At 45.0% G+C, this 25,569-nt stretch overlaps 2 protein-coding genes across 3 annotated transcripts; both read left to right on the forward strand.

Annotated features, from left to right (window-relative positions):
• Positions 1 to 5: 5 nt before the first annotated feature.
• On the forward strand, positions 6 to 16,639 carry Sdf4 (stromal cell derived factor 4). The gene is made up of 7 exons (XM_006992343.4): positions 6 to 144; positions 4,365 to 4,694; positions 7,029 to 7,165; positions 8,153 to 8,266; positions 15,167 to 15,325; positions 15,523 to 15,698; positions 16,198 to 16,639. The coding sequence occupies exons 2-7, from the start codon at positions 4,372 to 4,374 to the stop codon at positions 16,372 to 16,374; spliced, it is 1,086 nt and encodes a 361-aa protein (XP_006992405.1). The 5' UTR covers positions 6 to 144; positions 4,365 to 4,371; the 3' UTR covers positions 16,375 to 16,639.
• A 149-nt stretch (positions 16,640 to 16,788) lies between these two features.
• On the forward strand, positions 16,789 to 24,315 carry Tnfrsf4 (TNF receptor superfamily member 4). 2 transcript variants are annotated; one of them, XM_076565927.1, is made up of 8 exons: positions 16,789 to 20,979; positions 21,215 to 21,337; positions 21,913 to 22,020; positions 22,396 to 22,462; positions 22,904 to 23,100; positions 23,176 to 23,295; positions 23,386 to 23,619; positions 24,185 to 24,315. In XM_076565927.1, the coding sequence occupies exons 1-7, from the start codon at positions 20,850 to 20,852 to the stop codon at positions 23,454 to 23,456; spliced, it is 816 nt and encodes a 271-aa protein (XP_076422042.1). In that variant the 5' UTR covers positions 16,789 to 20,849; the 3' UTR covers positions 23,457 to 23,619; positions 24,185 to 24,315. The 2 variants fall into 2 exon arrangements, with proteins under 2 accessions (XP_076422042.1, XP_076422044.1); XM_076565929.1 differs by having other exon boundaries at positions 23,206 to 23,295.
• The last annotated feature ends 1,254 nt before the right edge of the window (positions 24,316 to 25,569 follow it).

Consider the following 25,569-nt stretch of genomic DNA (forward strand, 5'->3'; position numbering starts at 1 on the left):
AGGCCGTGCCACCTCTCACGGTTCCTGGTTGTCTTTCTCGCCCTTTCCCGGAAGAAAGATGGCGGCGGCCTGAGCCTAGGTCCGCGTACGACTTCGCGGGCGCCCAGCTGCGCTCCCCAGACCCGGCGCATCAGAAAGCCGGGGGTGAGTGAGGGGGGTCCCTGAAGCTGCTTTGTGAGGGGCGGGCTTGAAGGCCACTCGTCCACTATTTGGGTTGCTTTGGGTCTCAGCCCGCTTGACCCCTCGATCTCCTTGTTAAGAGTGCGCCCGCCCTCTTGCCCGGCTGCTTCTTCCGGAACTCTTGGTGCCGCGGGCGATTGAGGCTCGGGGCTCTGTTACCGGCTGACGTTGTGCCCTCAACTTGAGGTCCAGCATCTTTAACTCGGTTTCATCTTCGGTAAAATGTGCGCCATGAGTTCTAGTAGTACGAGTTGGAAATCGAAGGCCTGTGTAAAACCTTCATACCTGGCCCGGCTCTGGTGGTAGTTCTCTTTGGTACTATCGAGTGCAGTTCCTAAATTGACAGATCTTTTATTTATTTTTATTTACATTCTTATTTTTGTGTTGCTGGAGGAGATCGAATCCAGGACCTCACAAATGCTGGGCAAATGCGCTACTCCTGGGCTAAGATACCAGCCCCTAACAGTTTTTGGACTGTTTTAGAAGATGTTGTTGTTTTTTAGATTGTGATGGTCTTTTTTCTTCTGATTTTTTTCTTTATTTTCTCCTTTTGTTGTTGCTATTGTTCGTTTTGAGACAGGGTCCCATGTAGCCCAGATTGGCCTGAATTTACTATGTATCTGAGGTTGGTCTTGAACTCTTGATCCTCTTGCCTGTAATCCCAGCATGCAGGAGGTTTGCCACACTTTCAAGACTAGCCTGGTCTACTGAGCACATTCCTGGCCAAGCAAGGCAACATGGTGAGACCCTGTTTCAAAACAAAAACAAAAGCAAGCAAACAAAAAGAAATGTTTCACTGGAATTGTAATGTAAGGGTTGCAAAGAAGTACAAGTATTCCCCCAACCATCCTGTGGGTGCCTGAAACCTGAAACCTCAGCCCGGCAGAAGTGGCTCACCCCTATTCCCAGCACAGAGGCTGGCGGATCTCAGTGAGTTTGAGGCCAGCCTGGTCTACAGAGCGAGTTCTAGGATAGGCTCCAGAGCTACGCAAAGAAACCCTGTCTTGAAAAACCAAAACAAACAAACAAACAACAACAAAACCCCCCTGAAACCACAGGTTTATTCCTATACATAGTTACAGCAAAATTTAGTTTATAAAGTAGGCCCAGGGAGAGATTAACAACTAATCATAAACTAGAACATTTGTGACTTACTTTGGTAAACGTCATTGGACTACGATTGATGACAGGTCAAGAGGTACCATTGTCACCTTCACTGCAGGTGTTAGTATCTTCTCTGTTGACTACTTGTTGAGAACCTGATGTGTGTAGGGGCTATGACAAGATAAAGCTCCTTGAAATCCTGACTTAGGGATTTCAGGTCAGGTGGGGAGGAAGCAGCTGCCCAACTTGTTTAGCCATGTGGCAAACTTTTGCATTAAGATAAATAACCATTGTGGGATAGTAGTGGGGAATGTTGTTCCATGGCAGAAAACTTGTCTAGCATGGGCAAGGAAAAAAAACTGAACCAATGTGAGAAAGTCAGCTGATGGAGTCCTGGTTGCTTTTGGTTGCATTTTCTGTAAGATGTATGAGTAACTGACTGTTCCACATAGTTTATCAAAATAGTTACAATGAGAACTTTGTTCTTTAAAGGAGCAAAGTACAGTTAATACTAGGAGGAAGTTGCCTTGGTTCTGGTGTTTACATGGTCAGAAGAATAGAAACATGAGGAATACAGCTATATCTCAGGGCTTCTTGCCCTGAGTAACAACAGACTCCTTTAGCTCCTGGCTATTGGCAAGCTGTACAACATCCCAGGACACATCCTAAGTACTGTTTCATTGGCTTTACTCTATGCTTTTGAGTAATATTTAGTGTTTCTGGAGACAGCATTGATTGAATGTCTTTTAGGTTTTAATAGCTTGGCAATGTTGGGATAAAGAAACTAAGTCAGACAGAGTCTTTTCCAGGGGCAGAACGGGAGACAGCTCCCACACATAGGTGGGACTAGGTTGCACTCGGAAGGCCAGCAAATAGGCAAGAAGATAGACTGTGGGAAGAAAAATGTGTTTTCCATGTTCTGGTCAAATAAGACTTACTGGACACTTCAACTTTACTAATGTTTCTTGGTGAACATGAGTGAAGAAATACGTTGATGCAGGCACAAGTATAGATGTATATGTATATAGATGTGTAGTCTCTGCTGGGTTGGTACAAGTGTTTGCTGATGACCACAATTTTCAGTTGTTCAGCACATAGTGTACATAGGTCCAGCACAGAGTGTACATAGGTCCCCACTCCACACAAAACACTGAGGTGGAAACTATGGGATGATTAGTGAGAAACAGACACAGGGAAGTCAGATTACTTAACCAAGGTCTCAGAGCTTGGTGTTCAAGTTGGGATCTGGAGAGTGAGTGACCACAGCCATATGCTAAATACTGTAATAGTAATCAGGGATGGATGAGGTCAGATTTGCTTTGCTGTATTGTTGGCAGGCTATACTGTTGGTATGTGGGGGTAAGGTACTGGATAGATCAGCACCTGGAAGTAGTAACAAATTTGAGTTGGAACTTCAGCCTGGCCAAGTGCATTCCTCTGTTGCAGAATATTTGTTTAACTATGCAAAGATGTATGTTGCATTTGTTTAGCTATGTAAAGATGTGTTGCTGTTTTACCCTACTTGCCTAAGGCACCTGATTGGTCTAATAAAAAGCTGAATGGCCAATAGCCAGGGCGGAGGTATAGGTGGAACTTCCAGGCAGGGAGATTAAGTAGGAGGAGGAATTTAGGATCAAGGAGAAAGAAAAAGAGACGACAGGGAGATGCCAGTGGCCAGACAGATAGACACAGAGGAATCAGGAAAGTAGGACATACAGAATGAAAGAAAGCCTCAAGGCAAAATGTAGATGAATAGAAACAGCTTAAATTAAAAGAGCTAATGGGCTGGGCGGTGGTGGCCTTTAATCCCATCACTCAGGAGGCAGAGCCACGTGGAATCTCTGTGAGTTCAAGGCCAGTCTGGGCTACAGAGTGAGATCCAGGACAGGCACTAAAACTACACAGAGAAACCCTGTCTTGAAAAACAAAAACAAAAAACAAAACAAACAAAAAAAGCTAATGGGACAAGCCTAAGCTAAGACTGAGCATTCATAATTAATAAGTCTCTGTGTCTTTATTTGGGAGCTGGTTGGCAGCCCAAAGAACATTCCTCCAGTTTCTTTTTTCTTTTCTTTTCTTTTCTTTTTTTTTTTTTTTTTTTTTTTTAAAAAAAAAGATGTATTTATTTATTATGTATACAGTGTTCTGTCTGCATATACACCTGCATGTCAGAAGAGGGCACCAGATCTCATTATGGATGGTTGTGAGCCACCATGTGGTTGCTGGGAATTGAACTCATGACCTCTGGAAGAACAGACAGTGCTCTTAACCTCTGAGCCATCTCTCCAGCCCTCCTCCAGTTTCTTTTTTAAAAGTAAAAATATCGTTTGTTGTCTTTTTTTTTCCTTTTCCCTCTTCATCTTTTTTCCTATGGTACTACTAACCACTGCGCTACAGTCCCAGCTCCATATGTGTGGATTTTTTTTTTTTTTTTTTTTTTTTGGTTTTTCGAGACAGGGTTTCTCTGTGTAGCTTTGCACCTTTCCTGGAACTCACTTGGTAGCCCAGGCTGGCCTCGAACTCACAGAGATTCTCCTGCCTCTGCCTCCCGAGTGCTGGGATTAAAGGCGTGCGCCACCACCGCCCGGCTGTGGATTTTGTTTTTTGAGACAGGATTTTACTGTTTATCCATGACTGACTCAGCTTACATTGTTAGATCAGACTGGTCTTGAACTCATAGAGATCCACCTGTGACTACCTCCTATGTACTAGGATTAAAGATAAATGCCGTCATACCCCACTTGAATATGTAGTTGGTCCTGATTATTAAATCATGTTATAAAATAATTATGCCCTCCCTGCCCCCCAGACAATGTTTCTCTGTGTAGCCCTGGCTGTCCTGAATCTTGATCTGTAAACCAGGCTGGCCTCGAACACATAGAGATTCACTGAGTGTTGGGATGTGCCATTACCACCGGGCCTGGTCTGTCTTCTTTGTAGACTGTCAGGCTGAGCCTGCCATCAACCTTCAACTTTCCTGGCAGTGCTAGCAACTCAGAACCTTTGTAGTATCTCAGGCTCTAGTTTGAGCTGTGATTTCCCTTTCTTCCTTACTGCTACTTCTGGTTCACACCTTGCAGGAGTCCCATGGTCTGGCTGGTGGCAATGACGTCCAGGCAGAATTCCCTCTGTGGTCTGGCTGCTCATGGCCTCTGGCTCTTGGGCCTTGTCTTCTTGATGGATGCATCTGCTAGACCTGCCAACCACTCATCCACTCGGGAAAGAGCAGCCAACAGGGAGGAAAATGAGATCCTACCCCCAGACCACTTGAATGGGGTGAAACTAGAGATGGATGGACATCTGAACAGGGACTTCCACCAGGAGGTTTTCCTGGGGAAGGACATGGATGGGTTTGATGAGGACTCAGAGCCAAGGAGAAGCCGGAGGAAGCTGATGGTCATCTTTTCCAAGTAGGTGTCTCATGTGTCCCCCACAGATGCATGTCAAGGGATACAGCATTTGAAATGATAATCCAGCTGCTATAAGCTGTTCCTCTAGCACATTAATTCTCAATATGTGGGTCACCACTCCTTTGGGGATCTAATGACCCTTTCACAAGGGTTGCCTAAGACCATTGGAAAACAAGACGTTTACACTATGATTCATAACAGTAACAAAATTATAGTTATGAAGTAGCAAGGAAAATAATTTTATGGTTGGTGCTCACCACAGCATGAAGAACTGTATTAAAGGGTCACAGCATTAGGAAGGTTGAAAAACACTGCTCTGTCTAGCACCTTATACTTTGATAGGACTTGTAGGGCCAAAGCCGATGTCTAGGCCCTCATGGCCAAGAAGACCTCAGGATAGACTTCTGCCCCCAGCCTACCTCTTCAGGATTTTGTGCATGACTTTTCAAACTATAGGCCCTATTAATTGAAAAGCATGAAGTCAGGCCAAATGGAAAGTGGAATGGACCCAGCAAGTTATAATTCCAAGTAGAGTAGGGATGGCCCAGGGCTGTCTGGGAAAAGGTCTGACAACCCAATAGGTCAAGAGCTGATGGGGGAGGAGGACATAGGCTCCCTTGATCTCATACTTTCCCTCCTTCTCTCCCTCCCACCTTTCTTTTTTCTTACATAAGATCTCATTGTGTAACCCTGTCTGGCCTTGAACTCACAAGTGATCAACTTGCTTCTGTTTGCTTATTTGCTTACTTGCTTGCTTCTTCTTCTTCTTTTTTTTTTTTTTTTTTGTGAGATAGAATCTCTCTATTATATAACTCTGACTATCCTGGAACTCACTATGTAGACTGGCCTCTGCCTCCCAAATCTTAGGATTAAAGATATGCACCATCACATCTGCTCTCTCTGCTTCCTCAGTGCTAGGCTAAAGGTTTCTGCAGCCATGTTTGTCTCCCCCCCTCCTTTTCTTATTAAGTTTTGCATTTACTTATTTTTTGAAGCTTGAGAACGATTTTATTAGAGTTTAAAAGAAAAATAACCCAGGGAAGGCAAACTGTAAATCTCAGCAGTTGACTGAAGAGAAGCATGCAAGAGAGAGAAAAAAGCTATGCCATTTGAGTTACTGGCATGGAGGTCTACCACATGGCAACAGACAGCCACATAGTATGGAGGTAAGGGGCTTTAGAGAAAGAGTAAAGAAGGATCAGAAAAAGCATACTTAGATTCTGAGTGTCCAAAAGAAAGAGACAAAAGAAAAGAAAACCAGAAAGTTGCAACTTTCTGAGTTAGGGTTCAGGTGGGCAGACTGAACTAAACTTCATAGCAGTTCAGCTCATAAGGACTGTCCATTTTTATTTATTATTTACTCTGTGTGTGTGTGTGTGTGTGTGTGTGTGTGTGTGTGTGTGTGTGTGTGTGTGTGTGTGTGTGAGAGAGAGAGAGAGAGAGAGAGAGAGAGAGAGAGAGAGAGAGAGAGAGAGAGAGAGGACGCCATCTATGAAGATAGAGGACGCTTGCATGAGTTGTTTCTCTCATTCTACCGTGTAGGTTCCTGGCATAAAACTCAGATTGTCAGGCTTGGTGGCAAGTGTCCTTTTCCACTGAGCCATTTCACTGGCCCTGACACAGACTCTTCCTGACATTCTTTCTACTAAGTGTGTTTAGGGATTCCTATAATCTATCCTCAAGTCCCAAGGTCTCTTTCACTAAGACCTTGTTCTATCCTTGGACAAAATGTTAGGTTTCTGAAAGGACTTTGCTATACCTTTGCATGTGAAGGTGTTTGTGTGATTTATCTAAAGTATTTAAACTTTGCTGTGATTAGAAGGGTTATGAGCTGGATATGGTGGTACCTTTAATTCCAGCACATGGGAGGCAGGGGCAGGTAGATCTCTGTGAGTTCGAGGCCAGCCTGCTCTACATAGCGAGTTCCAGGACAGCCAAGACTACACAGAAAAACCTTTCCTAGAAAAACCTAATTAATTAATTAATTAATTACTAATTAAATGATTATTAATGAATAATTAAATGAAGAATTATGATTCTTCCCATTTTACCTTAAGTGGAGAGAGTTTCTTCCTGGTGATGGTCTTTTATGTCCTCAAGTAGCAGCGCCTGATTTAATTGTTCCCTTACAATCTTTCTGACAGCCCCTGATCCTCTCTGGTGGCCCCTAGTTGAGTGCCTAGCCTTTGGGTTTTTATAACACTTCCAAATGGAATGAGTTGCTTTTTGTGGCAGGTTCATAGCTACCTGTGTAATTCCTGGAACCAGCAGCATTTGCCTTTCTGTTGAGGGTCCTAGAGCCTGGTCTGATGCTTGTCATTTACCTGCTTTTAGGGTAGATGTGAACACTGACCGGAGGATCAGCGCTAAGGAGATGCAACACTGGATTATGGAGAAAACAGCAGAGCACTTCCAGGAGGCTGTTAAGGAAAACAAGCTACACTTTGGGGCTGTGGACCCTGATGGTGACGGTACAGTGGACCCAAGTAGCAGAGCTAGGAGAAGTCAGGCAGGAAACTCTAGCCTTATGGGAAGGACCTGACAGATATCCCCAGGCCAAGGGACAGAAAGGTGGAAGAGGATACAGTAGGAGTAGGGATGCTCAAGGCATGAGTTAGTTTCTGACAGTACGCTGTGTGCTTGTTGGAACTAAAGGACACAGCAAGTACCACACTGACCTAAGTGTTTTTTTTTGTAAAATTCTGTGTGTATGTGTATTCATGTGTGTGGGTGGGCACAACTGTGCATATATCTGGGAGCTGGAATTAGCATTGGGTATTTCGAGTCCAGAGCTCACCGATTCCATTAGCCTAACTAGCCAGCTTGTGCCAGGGAGTCCCTGTCTGCCTCTCAGTGCTGGGATTGTAGATGGGCCTCCACATCTACCCAGCTTTTACATAGAAGTTAGGGATTCAAATTCTGGTCTTCATGCTTGCAGAGGAGATGCTTTACTCCTCAAGCCATTCAATTAAAGTATTTTAATTGAAAAGTAATTCTAGATCCTAGTTTACAATCTCAGTGTTCAGGAGACTAAAACAAGACCAGCCTGGGCTACATACTGAGACTACTTCTCAATAAACCAAAAAACCCAGTAGCTCTTAAAAGTTTGGGATGCCTCCCTGGTGTTCTCACACCATGTGCGGCCAGCTAGTATCTCTCTTGACCCCGAGGGATAAAAGTTCCAGCTGACTCTACTGTGAGGAAGTGGATATAGGGTGCTGACTAAAGCTGTGGACTGGGTACTGGTTGCTTTGCCCCTGAATGCCACTTGGCAAGATATCTGGAGCTGCACATATCCTCAGCCTTCCCTAGTACTAGGCAGTCAGCACAGAGGAGTTTGTACCCCTGCCCTGTGGCTGCCTGTGGCCCAAGGATTTATAGCAGATGTCCTAAAATAACTGTCTTTTTCATGACCAACCTTTCTTGCTAAATATCTTGACAGAGTGATCTCTTTTTAGGCCATGTGTCCTGGGATGAATATAAAGTGAAGTTTTTGGCAAGCAAAGGCCACAATGAGAGGGAAATTGCTGATGCCATCAGGAACCACGAGGAGCTCAAAGTGGATGAGGAGAGTGAGTGCTGCTGCCATAGGGTGGGTGGGCTAAGAGTGGGGGACTGACTCTGCCTTGGCTTGAGACTTGAGATTTGGAGCTTTAAAGTAGAGGCAGGGAGGACCTGAATCCAGTAAGAGATCTTTAATAGAGGGAACAGCTTTTGTCAAGGCCTTGAGTCACCAGAGCTGGGTAATGACATCCACAACATTCAGCGTGCCCTGGGACCTCAAGAGTGACATCACTTCCAAATGGAGATGTGGACATTCTGGTTTGGAGGTAATGTCAGATATGCTGGTCTTTGGGACATGGAACAGGACTCCGAGAAAGCTGGGGGCAATAGGAAGCCTCAGGGGCATTTGTCAGGAAGGGAAGTCTGGATAGCTGATTTGTAAAGCATAACTAAAGGACTTTGTTGCTGCCTCCAGTCCCGGACCCCTTCCCCTTCACCTCATTCCCTGGCCATATGTGGTGATTCATTCATAGCCCTTATCTGGCTCTGTGGAGGGTAAGGACATGTGGTGTCCTGTTACTTCCAATATGTCACTTATGGGTTGGTCACATTATATATAGTTCTTGGCAGATATACACACTGTACATCTATGCTCTACCTCCTCAGTTTGTCTGTGCAGCTGACCTCAATAGAGGCCACAGTATACAAAGTAGCACCTCACACCTAGGAGCACAGAAACCCTGGAAACATTTACAGACCATGATCACCCACATGTACCATGATGACCAGTACTTTACTTCTGTCCTTTTTTTTTCACCTGTATTTCTTTCCTCTTCCTTTTTTTTTTTTTTTAATTTAATTTTATTTTTTGAGACAGGATTTCTCTATGTAGGCCTGACTGTCCAAGAACTTGAACTGTAGAACAGATTGGCCTCAAACTCAGAGATCTGCCTGCTTCTGCCCAGCTTTTTTTTTCTTTTTCTTTCTTTTCTTTCCCCTCTCTTTCTTTTTTTGACAAGATCTCACAAGAGCCTTGAACTTAAAGCACTTTCTCTGCCTTAGCTTTCCCAGTACTGGCAGTTGTTGGTGCGAGGAATCCTACATGGCTAATCAGTTATTCTCTTCTTCCCTCCCAAAGAGATTGTGTGATTTTCCTCCACTTCATTCTGTTTTATGTTTCCATTACATGTCCTTCATTTCATATTGTCTGCTGGAGCTTCCTGAATGTCCCTCTCCTGTTCCTGTGGTGAGGCTAGTATATGCCTGTCAAGGTTGTTGGCAATTTTGAAGATGCCTTTCAGAGCATCAGCGCACCAGGGAGTATGGTGCCCTCACAGCAATCCCCTCTGTGACTTCTTTGGAATGTGGTCTGACTCTGGCCATTTTACTTGGTGTGTATCCTGAATGAGACATGTCACTCCTGTGTCTTGAGTCTAGGGTGTCTCTGTGGAGCTTGATCTGCCTTCAGGACTGAGTAGAGGTATTTAGAATTTACACTGTCAAAGATCTCCATACCTGAGGTTCCTAATCAGCCACATATGACCTTCTTGAGCCTGTGTATTAGCTACTTTTCTATTGTGATAAAACACTACCAAAGGCAACTTAGAAAGACTTTATTTGGGCTTATGAGTCTAGAGGGTTAGAGTCCATAAAGGCAGCAGATAGTAAGTATGGTGGCAGGAGCAGGAAGCTGAGAACTCACATCTTGAACTACAAGCATATAGCAGAGAGTGAACTGGAAGTAGGCAAGACTAAGTACTCAAAAGCCCACTCCCAGTGATTTACTTCCAGCAAGACCTCAACTCCTAAGCCTCCCCAAACAGTGCCATCAGCTGAGGACTGCATGTTCAAATGCCTAGATTATGGGAGGCACTTCTCATTAAAATCATTATATTTCCTGGCCCCCATAGTCTCATGACCATATAAGATTGTAAGGTTCTGGGGCTGGAGAGATGGCTCAGCGGTTAAGAGCACTGACTGCTCTTCCAGAGTCCTGAGTTCAATTCCCAGCAACCACATGGTGGCTTACAACCATTTGTAATGAGATCTGATACCCTTTTCTGGCCTGCAGTCATACATGCTGTATAATAAATAAATAAATAAATAAATAAATAAATAAATAAATAAATAAATAAATAAATAAATAAATCTTTAAAAAAAAAGATTGTAAGATTCTGATCAAAGAGACAGAACACCAAGGCTTCTTCAGGAAAACAGCTTTAATGTGCATTCATAAGCTCAAATGAACTATGTTCATTTAAAAAAAAAAAAGCCTCAAGTACAGTGAAACAGCTTTTTTTTTTTTTTTTTTTTTTTTTTTTTTAATGATTTTTGTTTCTTTATCTCCTGTGTATGGTAACTTACAATTCCATTGGTTATTTAAAAATCTTAAGGTGGTAAGGGCTGGAGAGTTGGCTCAGTGGTTAAGAGGATTTGTTATTTTTGAAGAAGATCTGGGTTCAATTCCCAGCACCCACATGGTGACTCACACCATCTGTAACTTTGGTTGCAAGGGAATCTGGGGTACCAGGCACATATGTGGTACATGCAAATACATGTAGGCAAAACATTTATACTCATAAAATAATAAAACAAGTAAATCTAAAACAATAAAGAAAACTGCTGAGGTGTATGCCTCTAATTCCAACACTTGAGAATCAAAGGCAGGCAGATCTCTGAGTTCCAGGACAGCCAGGGCTACACAGAGAAACCCTGTTTCAAAAAACCAAAACAACAACAACAACTAATAATAATACTAATAATAAACAACTCAGGGTGGGAATCTTTTTTTTTTTTAAGATTTATTTATCATATATACAGTGTTCTGCCTGCATGTATGCCTGCAGGCCATAAGAGGGCATCAGATCTGATTTTAGATGGTTGTAAGCCACCATGTGATTGCTGAGAATTGAACTCAGGACTTCTGGAAGAACAACCAGTGCTCTTAACCTCTGAACCATCTCTCCAGCCCTCAGGGTGGGATTCTAAAGATGTCCTGGATGTGGAGGCGATGAGGAGTACTTGGGGGAATGTCACAATGTTTCACATAAGCATTTTGGAAAGATTAATCCACAATATGACCTTTCTGTCTATCTTTCAAGGTCTCTGGGAAGGCACACTAAGCAAGGAGGGGTTTGCAGGAGAGAGATGATTAAATTTATGTATATTAAAGGACATTACTCCACCCATATGACTATTTTTTGTTTTTATTTTCCTAGAGAGTCCCTAGTTCTCAGGGACTCTCATGACAATAGTGCAAAATGCTTTTAGTCCAACTTTAAAATCTCCATAGTTGGGGGTGGGAGGCGGGAGGATGGGGGAATCCATGGCTGATGTGAAATTAAGTTAATTATAAAATAAAAATACTATAAAAAATAATAATGTATGATTTAAAAAAACCTCAATAGTCTTAATTTATTTGTTTATCTATTTATTTATTTATTTGAGGCAGGGCCTCTCAAGCCCTGGCTGGCCTTGAACTCACAGAGATCCACCTTCTGCCTCCCTAGTTCTGACACTAAAGGTGTGCACCACTGTGCTCAGCTCCCCATTGTTAGATTTCTGAGGCAGGGTAAAGAGACAGAGGGCAAAAAAGGATCAGGGTCTGACCCTCAACAGATAATACTGTTTATTAACGCACACAATGAGAGGCAGCCTTTCTGTGTGGGAAATTGAGGGGTCTGCCAGGAGAAAAAGCTAGCTGTAACCCTTTATAGGGGTGGGATGAGGGGGTTGGAAATAAAGAAATTGTTGTTGTAGGAGACTATGTGTGAGTCTGCACTCCTTCCTGAAATTGTTTACCCAAAGTGAGACGGGCTGTCCCAACAGACATTTTCTTTTGGGCTGACTGAACAAGGTCAGCTGTAATCTCACAGGAATCCTGTTTTTTTTTTTTTTTTTTTTTTTTTTTTTTTTTTTTTTTTTTTTTACGAGCAAGGTGCTCTATCACCCATAGGGCACTGTGTAAAAGTTCAAAGTCTCTTCTGAGACACAGGGCAATCTGTTGATTGTAATGCCTTGTAAAGTAAAAAAGCAAATTATATACTTCTAGCATCTAATGGCATAGAATATACATTACTATTCAAAAAGGGAGGAAGGGAGGCCTAGTGAAAAACACTGAACCAAAGTAAGACTGAGATCCAGGAGGGCAAATACCAAATCCTATAGCTTATGTCAATATCAAAGGGTTTAGATGGCACTGTCCCTCCTGCTTTTATGCCTGCAGCATACATGCCTCTCTTGGGTTGGTTTAACTGCCTATATACAGCCCTCCTTGCCAGATACCCCACAAGTCTGGCATTGTCAATATCTTGGGGTCTCTACTACAACCCAGGCTCACTTTTACGTTTTACTCAATGGCCTCTCAGGGCGTTCATGCAAGGACCTCCCTGACACAAGCTGCCTGGCCTCAGCAATTTTCCGAGACTGTAGAGGAAGAATCATCACTTCTTCACTCTCGGATCTTTTAGGCTTTTAAAGCCAGTACCACATGGTTGACTTTACAAAGTTCAGTTACCAGCTTGGAATGGTTCCCCCTTGAACCACATTAGTGGTAGTTTTTGTTTTCTATTTCTTTCTAGGAGCAGAAAATTCCTTAGGCCTTTTCCCTTTGTAAGTTGGAAGCTTAGCTGAGTAGGGTCTTTCCATGAAGGGCACCCTTTGTTCCAGTGCAGGCCTCTCTTTAATGACACTAATCTCTTTAACAAATTACAAACTCTTCCAGCATATGTCTTGGCTGTGGCATTAAGTTTCTTAGTTCTTTCTTTTTTCTTCTCCAAACTGTACATTTTGTATTTCTTTCTTCCCCACTTGTTCTTTTTCATTGTAGACCTGTATAAGTATTAATAACCACACCACACATTCAAATATTTTACTGTCTTAAAATTTCCACCAAGGTGGGTGGTGGTGGTGCACACCTTTAATCCCAGCACTTGAGAAGCAGAGGCAGGTGGATCTCTGTTAGTTCCAGCCTGGTCTACAAAGTAAGTTCCAGGACAGCCAGGGCTGTTACACAAAGAAACCCTGTTTCAAAAACAAAAACAAAAACAAAAAACAAACTCCACCAAAGAAATTAGTCCATTACTTTTTTTTTTTTTTTTTTTTTTTTAATGTGTGGGTGTTTTGCCTACATATATGTATATGTACCACGTGCATTCTTGGTGCCCGAGGAAGCTAGAAAAGGATATCAGATCCCTTAAAGTGGAGTTACAGACAACTGTAAGTTGCCATATGGATGGTGGGAATTGAACCTGGGTCCTCTGGAAAAGTAGTTAGTACTCTTAATCACTTAATCTTCAGCTTCTATTCTATTACTTTTAAATCTAGCTTTGGGCAAGTTCTCAGAACAGTGGCAAAAGACAGCCATATTATTTGCCAAAATATCACCAGAATACCCTCTAGTCCAGTTGCTAATATTGTTTCCCTCTGAAACTTTTTGAGCTGGGCCACCACAGACAGCATTGCTTCTGACATTACTGTCTTTCAGGCTTCTACTATAATGATAGCCCTTTAAGCTCTACTTATAGCTTTTACATACTTTTTGAGTTCAAAATTCCCAAATCTTCCACATTCTTCCCCATACCAACAGGTCAGGTTATTCATAGCAACATCCTTCTGTCTAGTACCAACTTCTCTATTAGTCTTTTCTGTTGCTGTGAAAAAGTGCTATGACTAAAGCAATATATAGAAAGGACTTTATTTGGGCTTATGGTTCCAGAGGGATTAGAGTCCAGAATGGTGGCAGGAGCAGGAAGCCGAAAGTTTACATCTTGAACTGCAAGTATGAAGTAGAGAGCATGAATTGGAAGTGAGACTGGTAAACACTCAAAGCCTGCCCCTAGTAATGTATACTTCCTCCAACAAGGCCTCACCTCCTAAACCTCCCCAAATAGCATTACTGGGGATCATATGTTCAAGTGCCCTACACTATGAGGGACATTTATCATTAAAACACTTATAACCTGTGTATTCACATCCTGACCTCAACCCACTGAAGGGTCTCTGATTGTCTGGGGTGATTTGAGCACTTGGTAGGATCCTAGAAGGGAGGCCTATGCTTTATAATCTCCTTTGTATAATGCCAGTGGGTCTCCCTCAGCACATGGTGGGAGTATTGGTAGAGAACTCTGCCTTCTATCACTTTTTTGTTTTTATTTTTACTTTTTTGAGACAATCATTCAAATGTGCTGCCTGCTTCAGACTCCCAGTCAGCTGGGACTACAGGGTTGTGCCAATGTATCCCATTCCCCATCATCCTTTAAGAGAGTCCTGTTAGTCAGGTTAGATTAACACAGGAAATACTATGCATGAAGGCCACTTGGCCTGTCTGTGGTAATCAGGTACTTAATGGGTCATGGAGGGCTGCTACAGTCAGGATGTGGCCAGAGGACTCAGGACAGTGGGGTAAGACCATGAAGGCAGGCAAGGATTCCTGTGGCTCTTGGAGCTGAGCGACTTGGAAGCCTAGGCAGTGGGACATAATCACTGACTGTGTTGAGCCCTACATGGGAGAAGATTGACTTGTGCCCTGAGAACATGGGAGACATTAAAGGAGGCATTGGCAATCATTTCTAGAGTCCATGGGAAGCTTTGCTCACTACCTCAGTCATTTCTAGAAACTGGGTTTTCTGAATTCTATGCTCCGAATGATAATGCACATAAAAAACGTAGAGAGGAACAAAAGTTACACCTTTGTTCCTATAGACGTCAGTGAGGCTGAGTCAGCCCCAGTCTCGGTGAAATTTCCATTTCTGATGAGGAATAAACAACTTGGAGTGTGCAGGGAAGGTGGGCTGGGCAGTGTTCAGGGTTCTGTTTGTCCCCTCCCAAAGACCAGGCTCTTCTGGGTGGGCTATCACCCTTAGTCTTGGCAAATGATGGCCCTCTTGAGTTTGAGTAGAGTAAAACCATGCTGGTGCTTGCGTTAGTGTCCAGCATGTCTGGATATTCACAAGTGTGCCTCTCCGCAGCACAGGAAGTCCTTGAGAACCTCAAAGGTCGCTGGTATCAGGCAGACAATCCACCTGCAGACTTGCTGCTGACTGAGGATGAGTTCCTTTCATTCCTTCACCCTGAGCACAGCCGGGGCATGCTCAAGTTCATGGTCAAGGAGATTGTTCGGGACTTGGGTAAGGCCTGTCTCCACTATGGCATTGTTCTAGGCCTGAGGGTGACCAGTGGGCTGGGATCACTACACTGCTGAAAGGGATAAGCCCCAGGGTAGATGGGCTTGTCCTGTTTTGGTTCCTAAGGAAGTTCTTAAGTGATACTCAGTGAGTTTTAGGTAAAGCCCAAGCTAAGCACTACCTTCCTCCAACCCTTATAGACCAGGATGGCGATAAGCAGCTGTCTCTGCCTGAGTTCATCTCCTTGCCTGTGGGCACTGTTGAGAACCAGCAAGGCCAAGACATTGATGACAATTGGGTGAAAGACAGGAAAAAAGAGTTTGAGGAACTGATTGATTCTGACCATGATGGGATTGTGACCATGGAGGAGCTGGAGGTGAGCAAGGGTGCTTATGAATGTTGGTGTGTTCCAGGAATGGCCCTGTGTTTGGAGGATGTGGGCTAATCCTTCAGTAAGTTCCCAAAGGAAAGGGGGCTTGCCTACATGATGACCTGAGATAATGGGTATCAGCATTAGTACTCAGAGTGAAGAGATGGGAAGGTCTTGTGAAACCTGTTGACTATGGGCTATTGGCCTTTAGAAAATGACTCCCTAGTCTGTTTAAGGCATCTGGGAATTCATTTTGGTGCTCAGGATGAAACTCGGGGCCTTTAAACATGCTGAACAGTTGTTCTATCACAGAGCTACATCATCAGCCCTGTGTTAAGGGATTCTTAAGGCCCCTTCTGTATGGGGCCTTAAGAGAAAGCACATACTAGTCCCATTTCTGAAGTGACCTCTGGGCTAGCATGTAGGTATGGGGGCTGTGGGCACAGGGCCTCCCTATTGATAAGGTGTCAGGTATAGGCCACTGACTTATGTCTGGATCTCACAGAACTACATGGACCCCATGAACGAATACAATGCCCTCAATGAAGCCAAACAGATGATTGCCATTGCTGATGAGAACCAGAACCACCACCTGGAGCCTGAGGAGATTCTCAAATATAGCGAGTTCTTCACTGGCAGCAAGCTGATGGACTATGCTCGCAATGTGCATGAGGAGTTCTGAGCATACCCCTCAACCCTCAACTGGGGCCAGGCCGCCAGCCTCCTGTCTGACCCTTCCTACACCTTGAGGGACCTGTGGTCTAGTGAGACCTGTGGTTGACTGGGTCCCGGGTGGGTTTGAAATGCTACCTACCCTGTGTCTGGGGGCTACCATGACCCTGAAAAGTGCTGTCCCAGAACCTTCTTTCTTCTGCTGTGTTCATATGCTCTGGCTCAGCTCCTGCCACAGCATGGCCCAGATTTATTAAAGATAAGCTTAATAGGCATTGTGTCCTCTCCAGCATGTGTCTGAGGCAGCAGCCCCTCTGTACCAGTCATGGGCTAAGCTGCATTTGCTTGACCAAATCTTTTTCAGTTGCTACTCTACTTCTGAGAACTGCTCTGAGTGGTTGGTTCAGGTGAGAATGCTGCACACATCAGGGCCAGGAACTCTCGGCCGGGCCCCTCCGGGGCTCACTGCACTATAGGAAATAAATGCAACTCTTGCAATTTTCTTGAAAACTGAAAGACTAATTTTAAATTAGATCACATTTCTCTGGAAGTAATCAGTTGGTGCTACCCCCTTGGTAAGGTCTGGTAGGCCATTGGGGTAGGGTCTTCCTCAAACTCTTCAGAACCTTGCAGGATCCATCCTTATGAGAAAGTGTAGATATTGGTTGTCACAAAAATCATTACTTTACAATAGAATTGCCTTTTTCTCATATTTTCTTTTTCCTTCCCTCCTTCCTGCCTGCTTTCCTTTCTTTTTTGTTTGTTTTTCTTTTTCTTTCTTTCTTTCTTTTTTTTTTTTCCGGAGCTGAGGACTGAACCCCTTGTTTTTCTTTATGTAGCCCTGGCTATCCTGGAATTTAGAAATCCACCTGCCTCTGCCTCCTAAGTGCTGGGATTAAAGGTATGTGCCACCACTGCCTAGCAACACATTGTCATTCTTCAGATGAAAAAAGAGAACAGTGTGGCTAGGTAGCTTACATTAGAAGCATTTGAGGTAGACACTGGTTAAATGGGTTTATAGCTTTCAATAAACATTGATTCTCCTCATGGTAGAAGTGAAAATAGGACCTGAAGGCAAGACATGAAAGAGAATGATAGAATTTCATGCATTGGAAAGGTTATGTGGGATCAAGTTGGGTCTTGAGGTTGGGATCTGAAGCAGAGTCTGAGCTGGCTAAGGTCCCAGGCTAGTGTTCTTGAAGGTCTGTTTTGGTGCTCAGGACCACTGCTTTGGTATTAAAAAGGAACAGAGCAGGTGTGTCAGGACAGTTGATACCTCATCACAATTCTAGGCCTGCCCTAGGTTATCTGTATGACACAGTTTTTTTTTTCTTTTACAGGAACCTACTTTTGTGTGGTGTGTTGGGAACCAGGATGGGTGGTGGAGCATGGCTCCTCATAGTCAATGGAGTGTTGTGGTACCTGAGCTGGTTTCTAGGCAAAGATAAGACTTTAGAACTCAGAATGATAATGTGGACAAGCAGATCCCAGCCTCTGAATCTCCCAGTGGTAGACACACTGCTCTGGAATACAGATCTCTCAGCAGACTATGAGATTTGACCACCATCCTGCTCCTGCTCATGGCCTTGGCCTGGAGTGTTACATCTGAGGTGGCATCTTGAAGGTCTCCAGGTGAAGGTGTAGTACAGCCCTGGAAGCCAGCTAGATACCTGGCAGGTACCTGTTATATAATAGCACCTGGTCTTTCAGAAGTTCTGATGACTTCTAGTTTGGTACTCAAGGGGCAGCAGCCTGTGGGAGTAGCTTTAGGTCCCTTATCTTGTTGAACTGAGGGGATGAGTAGGGCCTCACTCTAACCCCTAGTGCCATAGCCCAGAGCTGTAGTCTCTGCAGTTTTTAGGAGCACCAGCCCAGTAGATACAGTGATGCCAACTACTGCCAGTGATTTTTCTAGAGAAAAATCACCATGAAAACTCAGTTTCAGTGTGGTCCTGGATGGAAGCAGCTTCAAGCAGAAGGGGCTGCTGTCCTGTATAGAGCCTCTGCAGGGAGTCCTGTGGTGATGATATATTGTGTATCAAATAAAGCTTGCCTGAGGATCAGAGGACAGAGCCAACCGCTAGATTAAACATAGAGGCTAGGCAGTGGTGGCACACACCTTTAATCCCAGCACTTGAGATCTCATACCTTTGCTACCAGTATTTGGGAAGCACACATGCCATTAATCCCAGCACTAGGCTGGGTGGAGAAAGGCATATATAAGGCACATGAGGAGACAGGAACTAGATCATTCAGCTGAGGACTTGGAGGCATTCAGTCTAAGGATTCATGGAGATAGAATCTTGCCTTCCATTGGGCCTGAGGATTCGGTAGTGATGAGAAGTTTCTCTAGTGGCTTGTTCCTTTGTCTCTCTGATCTTTCAGCATTTACCCCAATATTTGGCACTGGGGTTTTATTAAAAGACCAATTAGGATTCGTGCAACAGAGTCCCTAGGAATGGATGGGCACATCTAGGCTTCTCTGCACCTCTATTCATCTGTGTGCTGATGCTAAGCTCCTTGGCCAGGTGTGACAGCCAAGGACAGCAGAGTTCTGGGGGGAGGAAGGGGACCTTAGAGTGCAATGCTGACCAGTACCTCCAAGCTACCTGGCCTCAGGAAAGACCATGTGTCAAATGTGAGTTTTACCTTCCTTTTTGCTTAGGAAAGGACTGGGGAATGCTGCCCAGCATACCCTGAGGATTCTTCTTCAGGACTTTCACTGTACTTCAAAAGCATGGGGAGGGCAGTCTCTGTGACCTCTTGGCCCACTCTAGCTTTTTCCACCTATTTCCTAGCCCAGCCTGACCTTCCAGGTTAGGAATTTCCATAAGAGGGCTGGGGACTTCTTTCACATGTGATCTTGGGTGGGGGATTTCCAGCCCCAGTCCTGTATCTCGTTCTGCAGCAGGACTATCCCTGCACCCTTTTTTTTTTTTTTTTTTTTTTGGCTTTTTAACAGACTTCATCTGTAATCCAGGCTGGCCTGGAACTTGTAGTCATCATGCCTTTCTCTCCTGAAAACTGGGATTACAGGTGTGCACCACTATGCACAGCTAGCATGCAACTTTCCAATTAATTTGGGAATTGATAATTATATCATGTCATAATTTATTACACAATGTGTAATAAGGACACTGCCTCCCTGTTAACCCATTTCCTCCTTCAGTGCAGTAATTTGTATGTAAGAAGAGAAAGTCTGTGACACTTGTAATCCCAGCATTTGGGAGATGGAGGCAAGAGGGTGAGAAGTTCAAAGTCATAAAGATGGTTCAACGGTTAAGAGCACTTGCCAGAACCTAAATTTGGTTCCCAATATCCACATCAGGATATAGTTATAGCTGCCTATAACTCCAGCTTCAGGGGGATCAGACACCTCTGGCCTCTTTGGGCACCTGTACCACATGCATATATTCCCTACACACACATATGCACAATTAAAAATAAACTAAATCTTTTTTTGTCTTTGTTTTTTGTTTTTGTTTGTTTTTTTCAAGACAGGGTTTCTCTGTGTAGTCCTAGCTGTCCTGGAGCTTGCTCTATAGACTAGGCTGGCCTTGAACTCACAGAGATTCACCTGCCTCTGCCTCCTGAGTGCTGGGATTAAAGGAGTGTGCCACCACTGTCTGGCACTAAATCTTTAAAAAAAGAAAGAAAAAGAAAAGGAAGGAAGGAAGAAAAGATTGAAACATGGCTACAGAATAAATTCAAATGTCAGCCTGGGCAACTTAGTAAAACTCTGTTCAAAATAAAACATGAAGAGGGCTGTGGATATAGCTCAGTGGTAGAACACTTACCCAGCATGTAAAAGAACTTAGGTTCTCAGTGCTACAAAAAGGGGGGTTAAAAAAAAAAAAAGAAGTCTGTTCACACTGGAGAGATGACTCAGTAGTTAAGCTTGTACTGTTCTTTTGGGGTGTTTTTGTTTTTGAGATAAGGTCTCTATTACGTAGTCCTAGCTGTCCTGAAACTTGCTATGTAAATTAGGCAGAGTTGGCCTGCTTCTGGTGCCTAAGAGCTGGGATTAAAGGAGTGTACTACCATGCACAGTGGTAAAAGCAAGTGTTCTTACAGAGGACTCATGTTCCTAGCACTCATGTTGGTGGTTCACAACTGCCTATAACTCTAGCTCTTCTGACCTCCTTGAGTATTATGCTTACCATATACATAATGCCCCCCCAAAAGAAAAATATAATTAAAAGTAAAATCTTTAAAGAATGCCTGTGTGAATGTGTGTGTATTTCTGTGTGCCTTCATAGGTATATGTTGGGTGTCTGCACCTCCCTTCACATGCCTCAGTGGCCCCAAGCACTTCCTAACTTGTTAATGGGACCTGTGTCACATATACAGGAACACAATTATAAAGCATGCTCACATATCTTCCTGCCTCTCCGCCTACTCTTCTCGCCCCTCCCCCCATAGCTCTTATAGCCACATCCTGCAAGGAAAAACCCAGACTCCTGTGAAGGCAGAGCCCAGACAAGGATGTATGTGTGGGTTCAGCAGCCCACAGCACTTCTGCTTCTGGGGCTCACATTTGGAGTTGCAGCCAGGCTCAACTGTGTTGAAGATACCTACCCCAGTGGTCACAGGTGCTGTCATGAGTGCCAGCCAGGTGAGTGGCCTGGCTTTGGGTAGTGGCAGGGTAGGGGAGGGATGATTCTTGGAGGACAATGATGGAGACACAGGTACAAACATCCTGAGGGTAAATGAATCCTGGGGGTGATGTCACAGGTGATGCTCCATGGATTCTGTCCCAAGCCTGAGACAGAGCCTACCAAGAGGCTGGGTGCTGTCTCCACAGCCTTGGGCCTTAGCTGACTTGTTTAACTTTCTGGGCTCTACTACAGGCAATGGTATGGTGAGCCGCTGTGATGGCACCAGGGACACTGTATGCCACCCATGTGAACCTGGCTTCTACAATGAGGCAATCAATTATGAAAACTGCAAGCAGTGTACACAGTGCAACCAACGTGAGTTCCACCTACCCTGACTCACTATCCAGCCCAGCAAGGAAGCAGCTACACTGGGTGCCCATATTTCTCATATGATTGAGGAAGTAACTCCAAGCCATGATGAATCCTGTTCACTAAGGGGTCCTTAGTAGTCAGGGCATTTCTTAGGAGGCACTTTTGTCGTCTGGGGTGAAGGCTCAGCCAGGGCCATATGGAACTGGAGTGGAGCACTTGTTGGCCATGTGGCCCTGCCCAAGTTGTCCTGGTAGGTAAGGCCCTGGTATAGAGGTTGAGAGTATCTGAGGCTTCTGATTCAGGTGCTATAGGCTGGAGATAGGTTGGGGGAGGATAAAAAAAGGGAGGCCACAATTGCCCTGTTTCAGCTCAGTAGCTTTCTGCAGGGCTTCATGACCAGGAGGAACAGAGTAGCCAGGGAGAGGGTCTTACGAGAGGAGAAGCCTAAAGTCATAGTTCCCTCAGCTTCAACTTTGTTCCTGTGCCAACTGAGGAGAGGAAAGTCCATTTTGCCCTGCCTTGTTCATAGGTCAGGGCTGGGAAAGCTTCATTCACAGTCTCTACCTGATCTTCCCTAGGAAGTGGGAGTGAACTCAAGCAGAATTGCACACCTACTCAAGATACTGTCTGCCAGTGCAGGCCAGGCACCCAGCCTCGACAAGACAGCAGCCACAAGCCTGGAGTTGGTGAGCCTCAGGGCGGCCCCCTACATGAGGCAGGTTCATGTCTATCCATGGCCAGTGTGTGTGAGGTGGTTAGGATCCATGTGTGCTGGCCACCTTCATGATAATGGTATAAAGGAGCCATGTTCTCACTGCATACACTGTCACCTCCTCCAGTATCTCTCCATCTAGTCTTGGCCAAAAGCTCCTCTTCTAATGGGTCACACCAAGACTTGTGTCAGTGCCAGTGGGAAGGAAGGAGCTTGCAGAGGTCAAGATTTCCATTCACTTGCACCGGAGAGTGAGCATTAACCCTCCCTTCAGGCCCCACCTCCAGTAGTCTCAGCATCCAGGGCCCACCTAGTAGCATCAGAAAGCTGACTTATGTCTTTGCTGCAGACTGTGTTCCCTGCCCTCCTGGCCACTTTTCTCCAGGCAACAACCAGGCCTGCAAGCCCTGGACCAAGTGAGTATTGTGGCTGGCAGGAACACTGAGGACTGGAGATGTGGAAGGAATAGAACCAGAAAGGTTTGGGCATTTAAGAGCTGGTGTCTAGATGACTATATGATGGACCAGTTCAGAGGACAAAAATCCATGAGCCAGGGGATCTTGTGACATCCCCTGTGGGGAGCCCTGCAAGTGGAGTGGGGGCATGTGAGATCCTAGTCCAGGCCATAGGAACATGTTTGCTCTCTAGTTGTGGTTCTTCTCCAGAAGGCTGGAGAAGTATTGGGTGGGATTTGAGAGTACAGAACCCCATCTAGGAGCAGGACAGGGATGGAAACAGGGTGAAGACAGAAACAAAGATAGATATGTGGCTTGGGGGTGGAGGTCTTGGCAGAGATAAGGATGACCCAGTACAACTTCTACCATTGTCTCTAGCTAATAGACACCCTCATCCCACAGTTGTACCCTATCTGGGAAGCAGACCCGGCACCCAGCCAGTACCAGCTTGGACACAGTCTGTGAGGACAGAAGCATCCCAGCCACACCACTCTGGGAGACCCAGAGCCCTACATCAAGGCCAACCACTGTCCAGTCCACCACAGTCTGGCCCAGGACTTCTCAGTTGCCCTCTACATCCACCTTGGTGGCTCCTCGGGGTAAGGGACGCTGGCCCAATAGATGGGGGTGGGAAGGTGAGGGTAAGTGAGTTCACTCAGTTACCCTATTCATAGGCCCTGCATTTGCTGGTTTCTTGGGCCTAGGCCTGGGCCTGCTGGCTCCCTTGACTGTTCTGCTGGCCTTGTACCTACTCCGAAAGGCTTGGAGGTTGCCTGATACTCCCAAACCCTACTGTGAGTACCCACATTGGGCTTAATAAAGCTTACTTCCTAGAGGGATGAGATGTACCTCCTCACTGCTTTTTCCTTCTTTGCTTCTCCTAGGGGAAAACAGCTTCAGGATCCCTATCCAGGAGGAACAGACTGACACACACTTTACTCTGGCCAAGATCTGAACAGTACCTCAGGAGTGGGTTTTATGGAGCATGGGCAACCCATATCCTGGTGCCTGCCAGTACCCTCCACACCGTTCTAGGTGCTGGGCTGGCTCTGGGCTCTCCTATGTATGCTATGCATACTACCTGCCTGGTGGTACCACCAATAAACATGCTAGCAACTGTGAGTCTGTGACTGGCACTAAGGGGCTGAGGTTGCATCCTCTTCTGGTGGGTGAGAGTTAGGCTAAGGAGAAGGTCCCCTCAGAGACCCACACTTAAGTCACATGTATTCCAGTTTGAATAGGGGTATGTAGTACAGGAGACCTGAAATGCCAAGGGGATGGTACTAGGGGAGCTAACTGGCAGCTTGATGAGCAGTCCAGAGTCTATGCTCTAAGACAGTGGCTCTCAACCTTCCTAATGCTTCAACACTTTAATACAATTCCTCATGCTGTGGTGACCCCCAACCATAAAATTATTTTTGTTGTTACTTCATAACTGTAATTGTGTGACTGCTATGAATTGTAATATAAATATTTTTGGAGATAGAGTTTCACCAAAGGGGTCACAACTCACAGATTGAGAGAACCACTGCTCTAAGGGAACCTAAGAGTCTTAGCCAAAAGGGAAGGGCCCTGGCAAGCAGAGCCTGAGTACCTTGATCACAAGAGGGGCTCATAAACCATTGTGCCCCTTTTGAACTCCGTGGCTCAGGCAGCTAACACAGAGTTATCCTTTCTCTCCAGCCACATGAATGGTGAGAAGTGTTTGATGGTCCTTGGGCATTGTCTAGGTACTACCTTAGGAATCTCTGGAAGTGAATGGCCAAGAATCCATGTAGCAGCCAATTAGCCAGCTGTGTTGGAAAACTGAAGGCTGCTACTTGAGCCAAATCTCATCTGTCCTGAGATCATGACAAGAACACAGACACTTTATCTAAAACAGACTTGAGGACCCAGGGTCTTATTGCTGCCCTCTACTGTAAAGAGTTCCAGAAGCAGCATCTGGGAATGGCAGTATTGCTCAGGAAGCACAGGTACCCAGACGCTCAATGAATTAAAGTCAAAAAGTGCCAAGCTGCTCATGGAAATGGTCAAGCGGTTATGCCTGATCATGTAAGTGAAAACAGAGAGCCCAGATTGGTGTCGTGTGATGCATGTTAAGAATCACTAGATGGCCAAGCTTGGTGGCATATACTTTTAATCCCAACACTGAGAAGGCAGAGGCAGGAGGATCTCTGTGAGTTCAAGGCCAGCCTGATCCACATAGTGAGTTCCAGGTTGGCCAGAATTACATAGTGAGACCATGTCTTGAAAAGAAAAAAAAGAAAGAAAGAAAGGAAGGAAGGAAGAAAAAGAAAGAAAGGAAGGAAGGAAGAAAGGAAGAAAGAACCCCAAACAAAAAAAAAAGAGTCACTAGACATTCTGGTGTGGGGTTGGTGCTGGGCTGTGTCAGCTGCACTTTGAGGGGGCATAGGAAACATAAGGATCTAAAAAAAAAAGGCTATTTCCTTATTTCCTGCCTCTTGCCACCCTGAGGCCACTGGCCTGGCATTAAAGTAGCACCTTGTTACCCCTCTCATCTTTTACTTGGTCTGCCTGTGGCCAGATATGATTTTTTGTTTGTTTGTTTGTTTTGCTTTTTGACACAGGGTTTCTCTGTGTAGCTCTGGCCATTTGGAACTTACTCTGTAGACCAGGCTGGCCTTGAATTCAGAGATTTTCCTGCCTCTGCCTCCCAAGTGCTAGAATTAAAGGCGTGCGCCACCACTGCTGAGCCAGATATGATTATCTTAATCTGCATGCTGGGGCATCCTATTACTTGTAGTCCAAGTCATTGTGAACCAAAAGGTGGCTGGACAAAACTATCTCTGATCCTGGTTCCCCTCCCATCTCTTTCTTCTCATTCTCTGACAACATCCAGCTGCCTACAACCAAAGGAAACACCCACTAAACTACTAAATACCCTTCACTGGGTCCCTATGTAAGCCTGGGGATGGAGCCATAGACCAATTGGCAACCCCCACCCCACAGGGAAGTCCAAGCCTAGAGAGGCCAACAGGAGGCTGGGGAGGGTTGGAAGAAGAATGCTGTGGGGCTTGGGAGGTTAGAGATTGTAGGAAAGAGGTTTT

Source organism: Peromyscus maniculatus, chromosome 2, assembly GCF_049852395.1.
Source record: "Peromyscus maniculatus bairdii isolate BWxNUB_F1_BW_parent chromosome 2, HU_Pman_BW_mat_3.1, whole genome shotgun sequence".
Classification (NCBI taxonomy): Eukaryota; Metazoa; Chordata; class Mammalia; order Rodentia; family Cricetidae; genus Peromyscus; species Peromyscus maniculatus.

Excerpts from the sequence above, each read along its gene's own strand:
- Sdf4 (XM_006992343.4), top strand. The coding sequence starts at position 4,372 with ATGGTCTGGCTGGTGGCAATGACGTCCAGGCAGAATTCCCTCTGTGGT. Across the intron at positions 8,267-15,166 it reads GCTCAAAGTGGATGAGGAGA|CACAGGAAGTCCTTGAGAAC; the intron begins GTGAGTGCTGCT and ends GCCTCTCCGCAG. Across the intron at positions 15,326-15,522 it reads GGAGATTGTTCGGGACTTGG|ACCAGGATGGCGATAAGCAG; the intron begins GTAAGGCCTGTC and ends CAACCCTTATAG.
- Tnfrsf4 (XM_076565927.1), top strand. The coding sequence starts at position 20,850 with ATGTATGTGTGGGTTCAGCAGCCCACAGCACTTCTGCTTCTGGGGCTC. Across the intron at positions 20,980-21,214 it reads CTGTCATGAGTGCCAGCCAG|GCAATGGTATGGTGAGCCGC; the intron begins GTGAGTGGCCTG and ends GCTCTACTACAG. Across the intron at positions 22,463-22,903 it reads GCCTGCAAGCCCTGGACCAA|TTGTACCCTATCTGGGAAGC; the intron begins GTGAGTATTGTG and ends CTCATCCCACAG.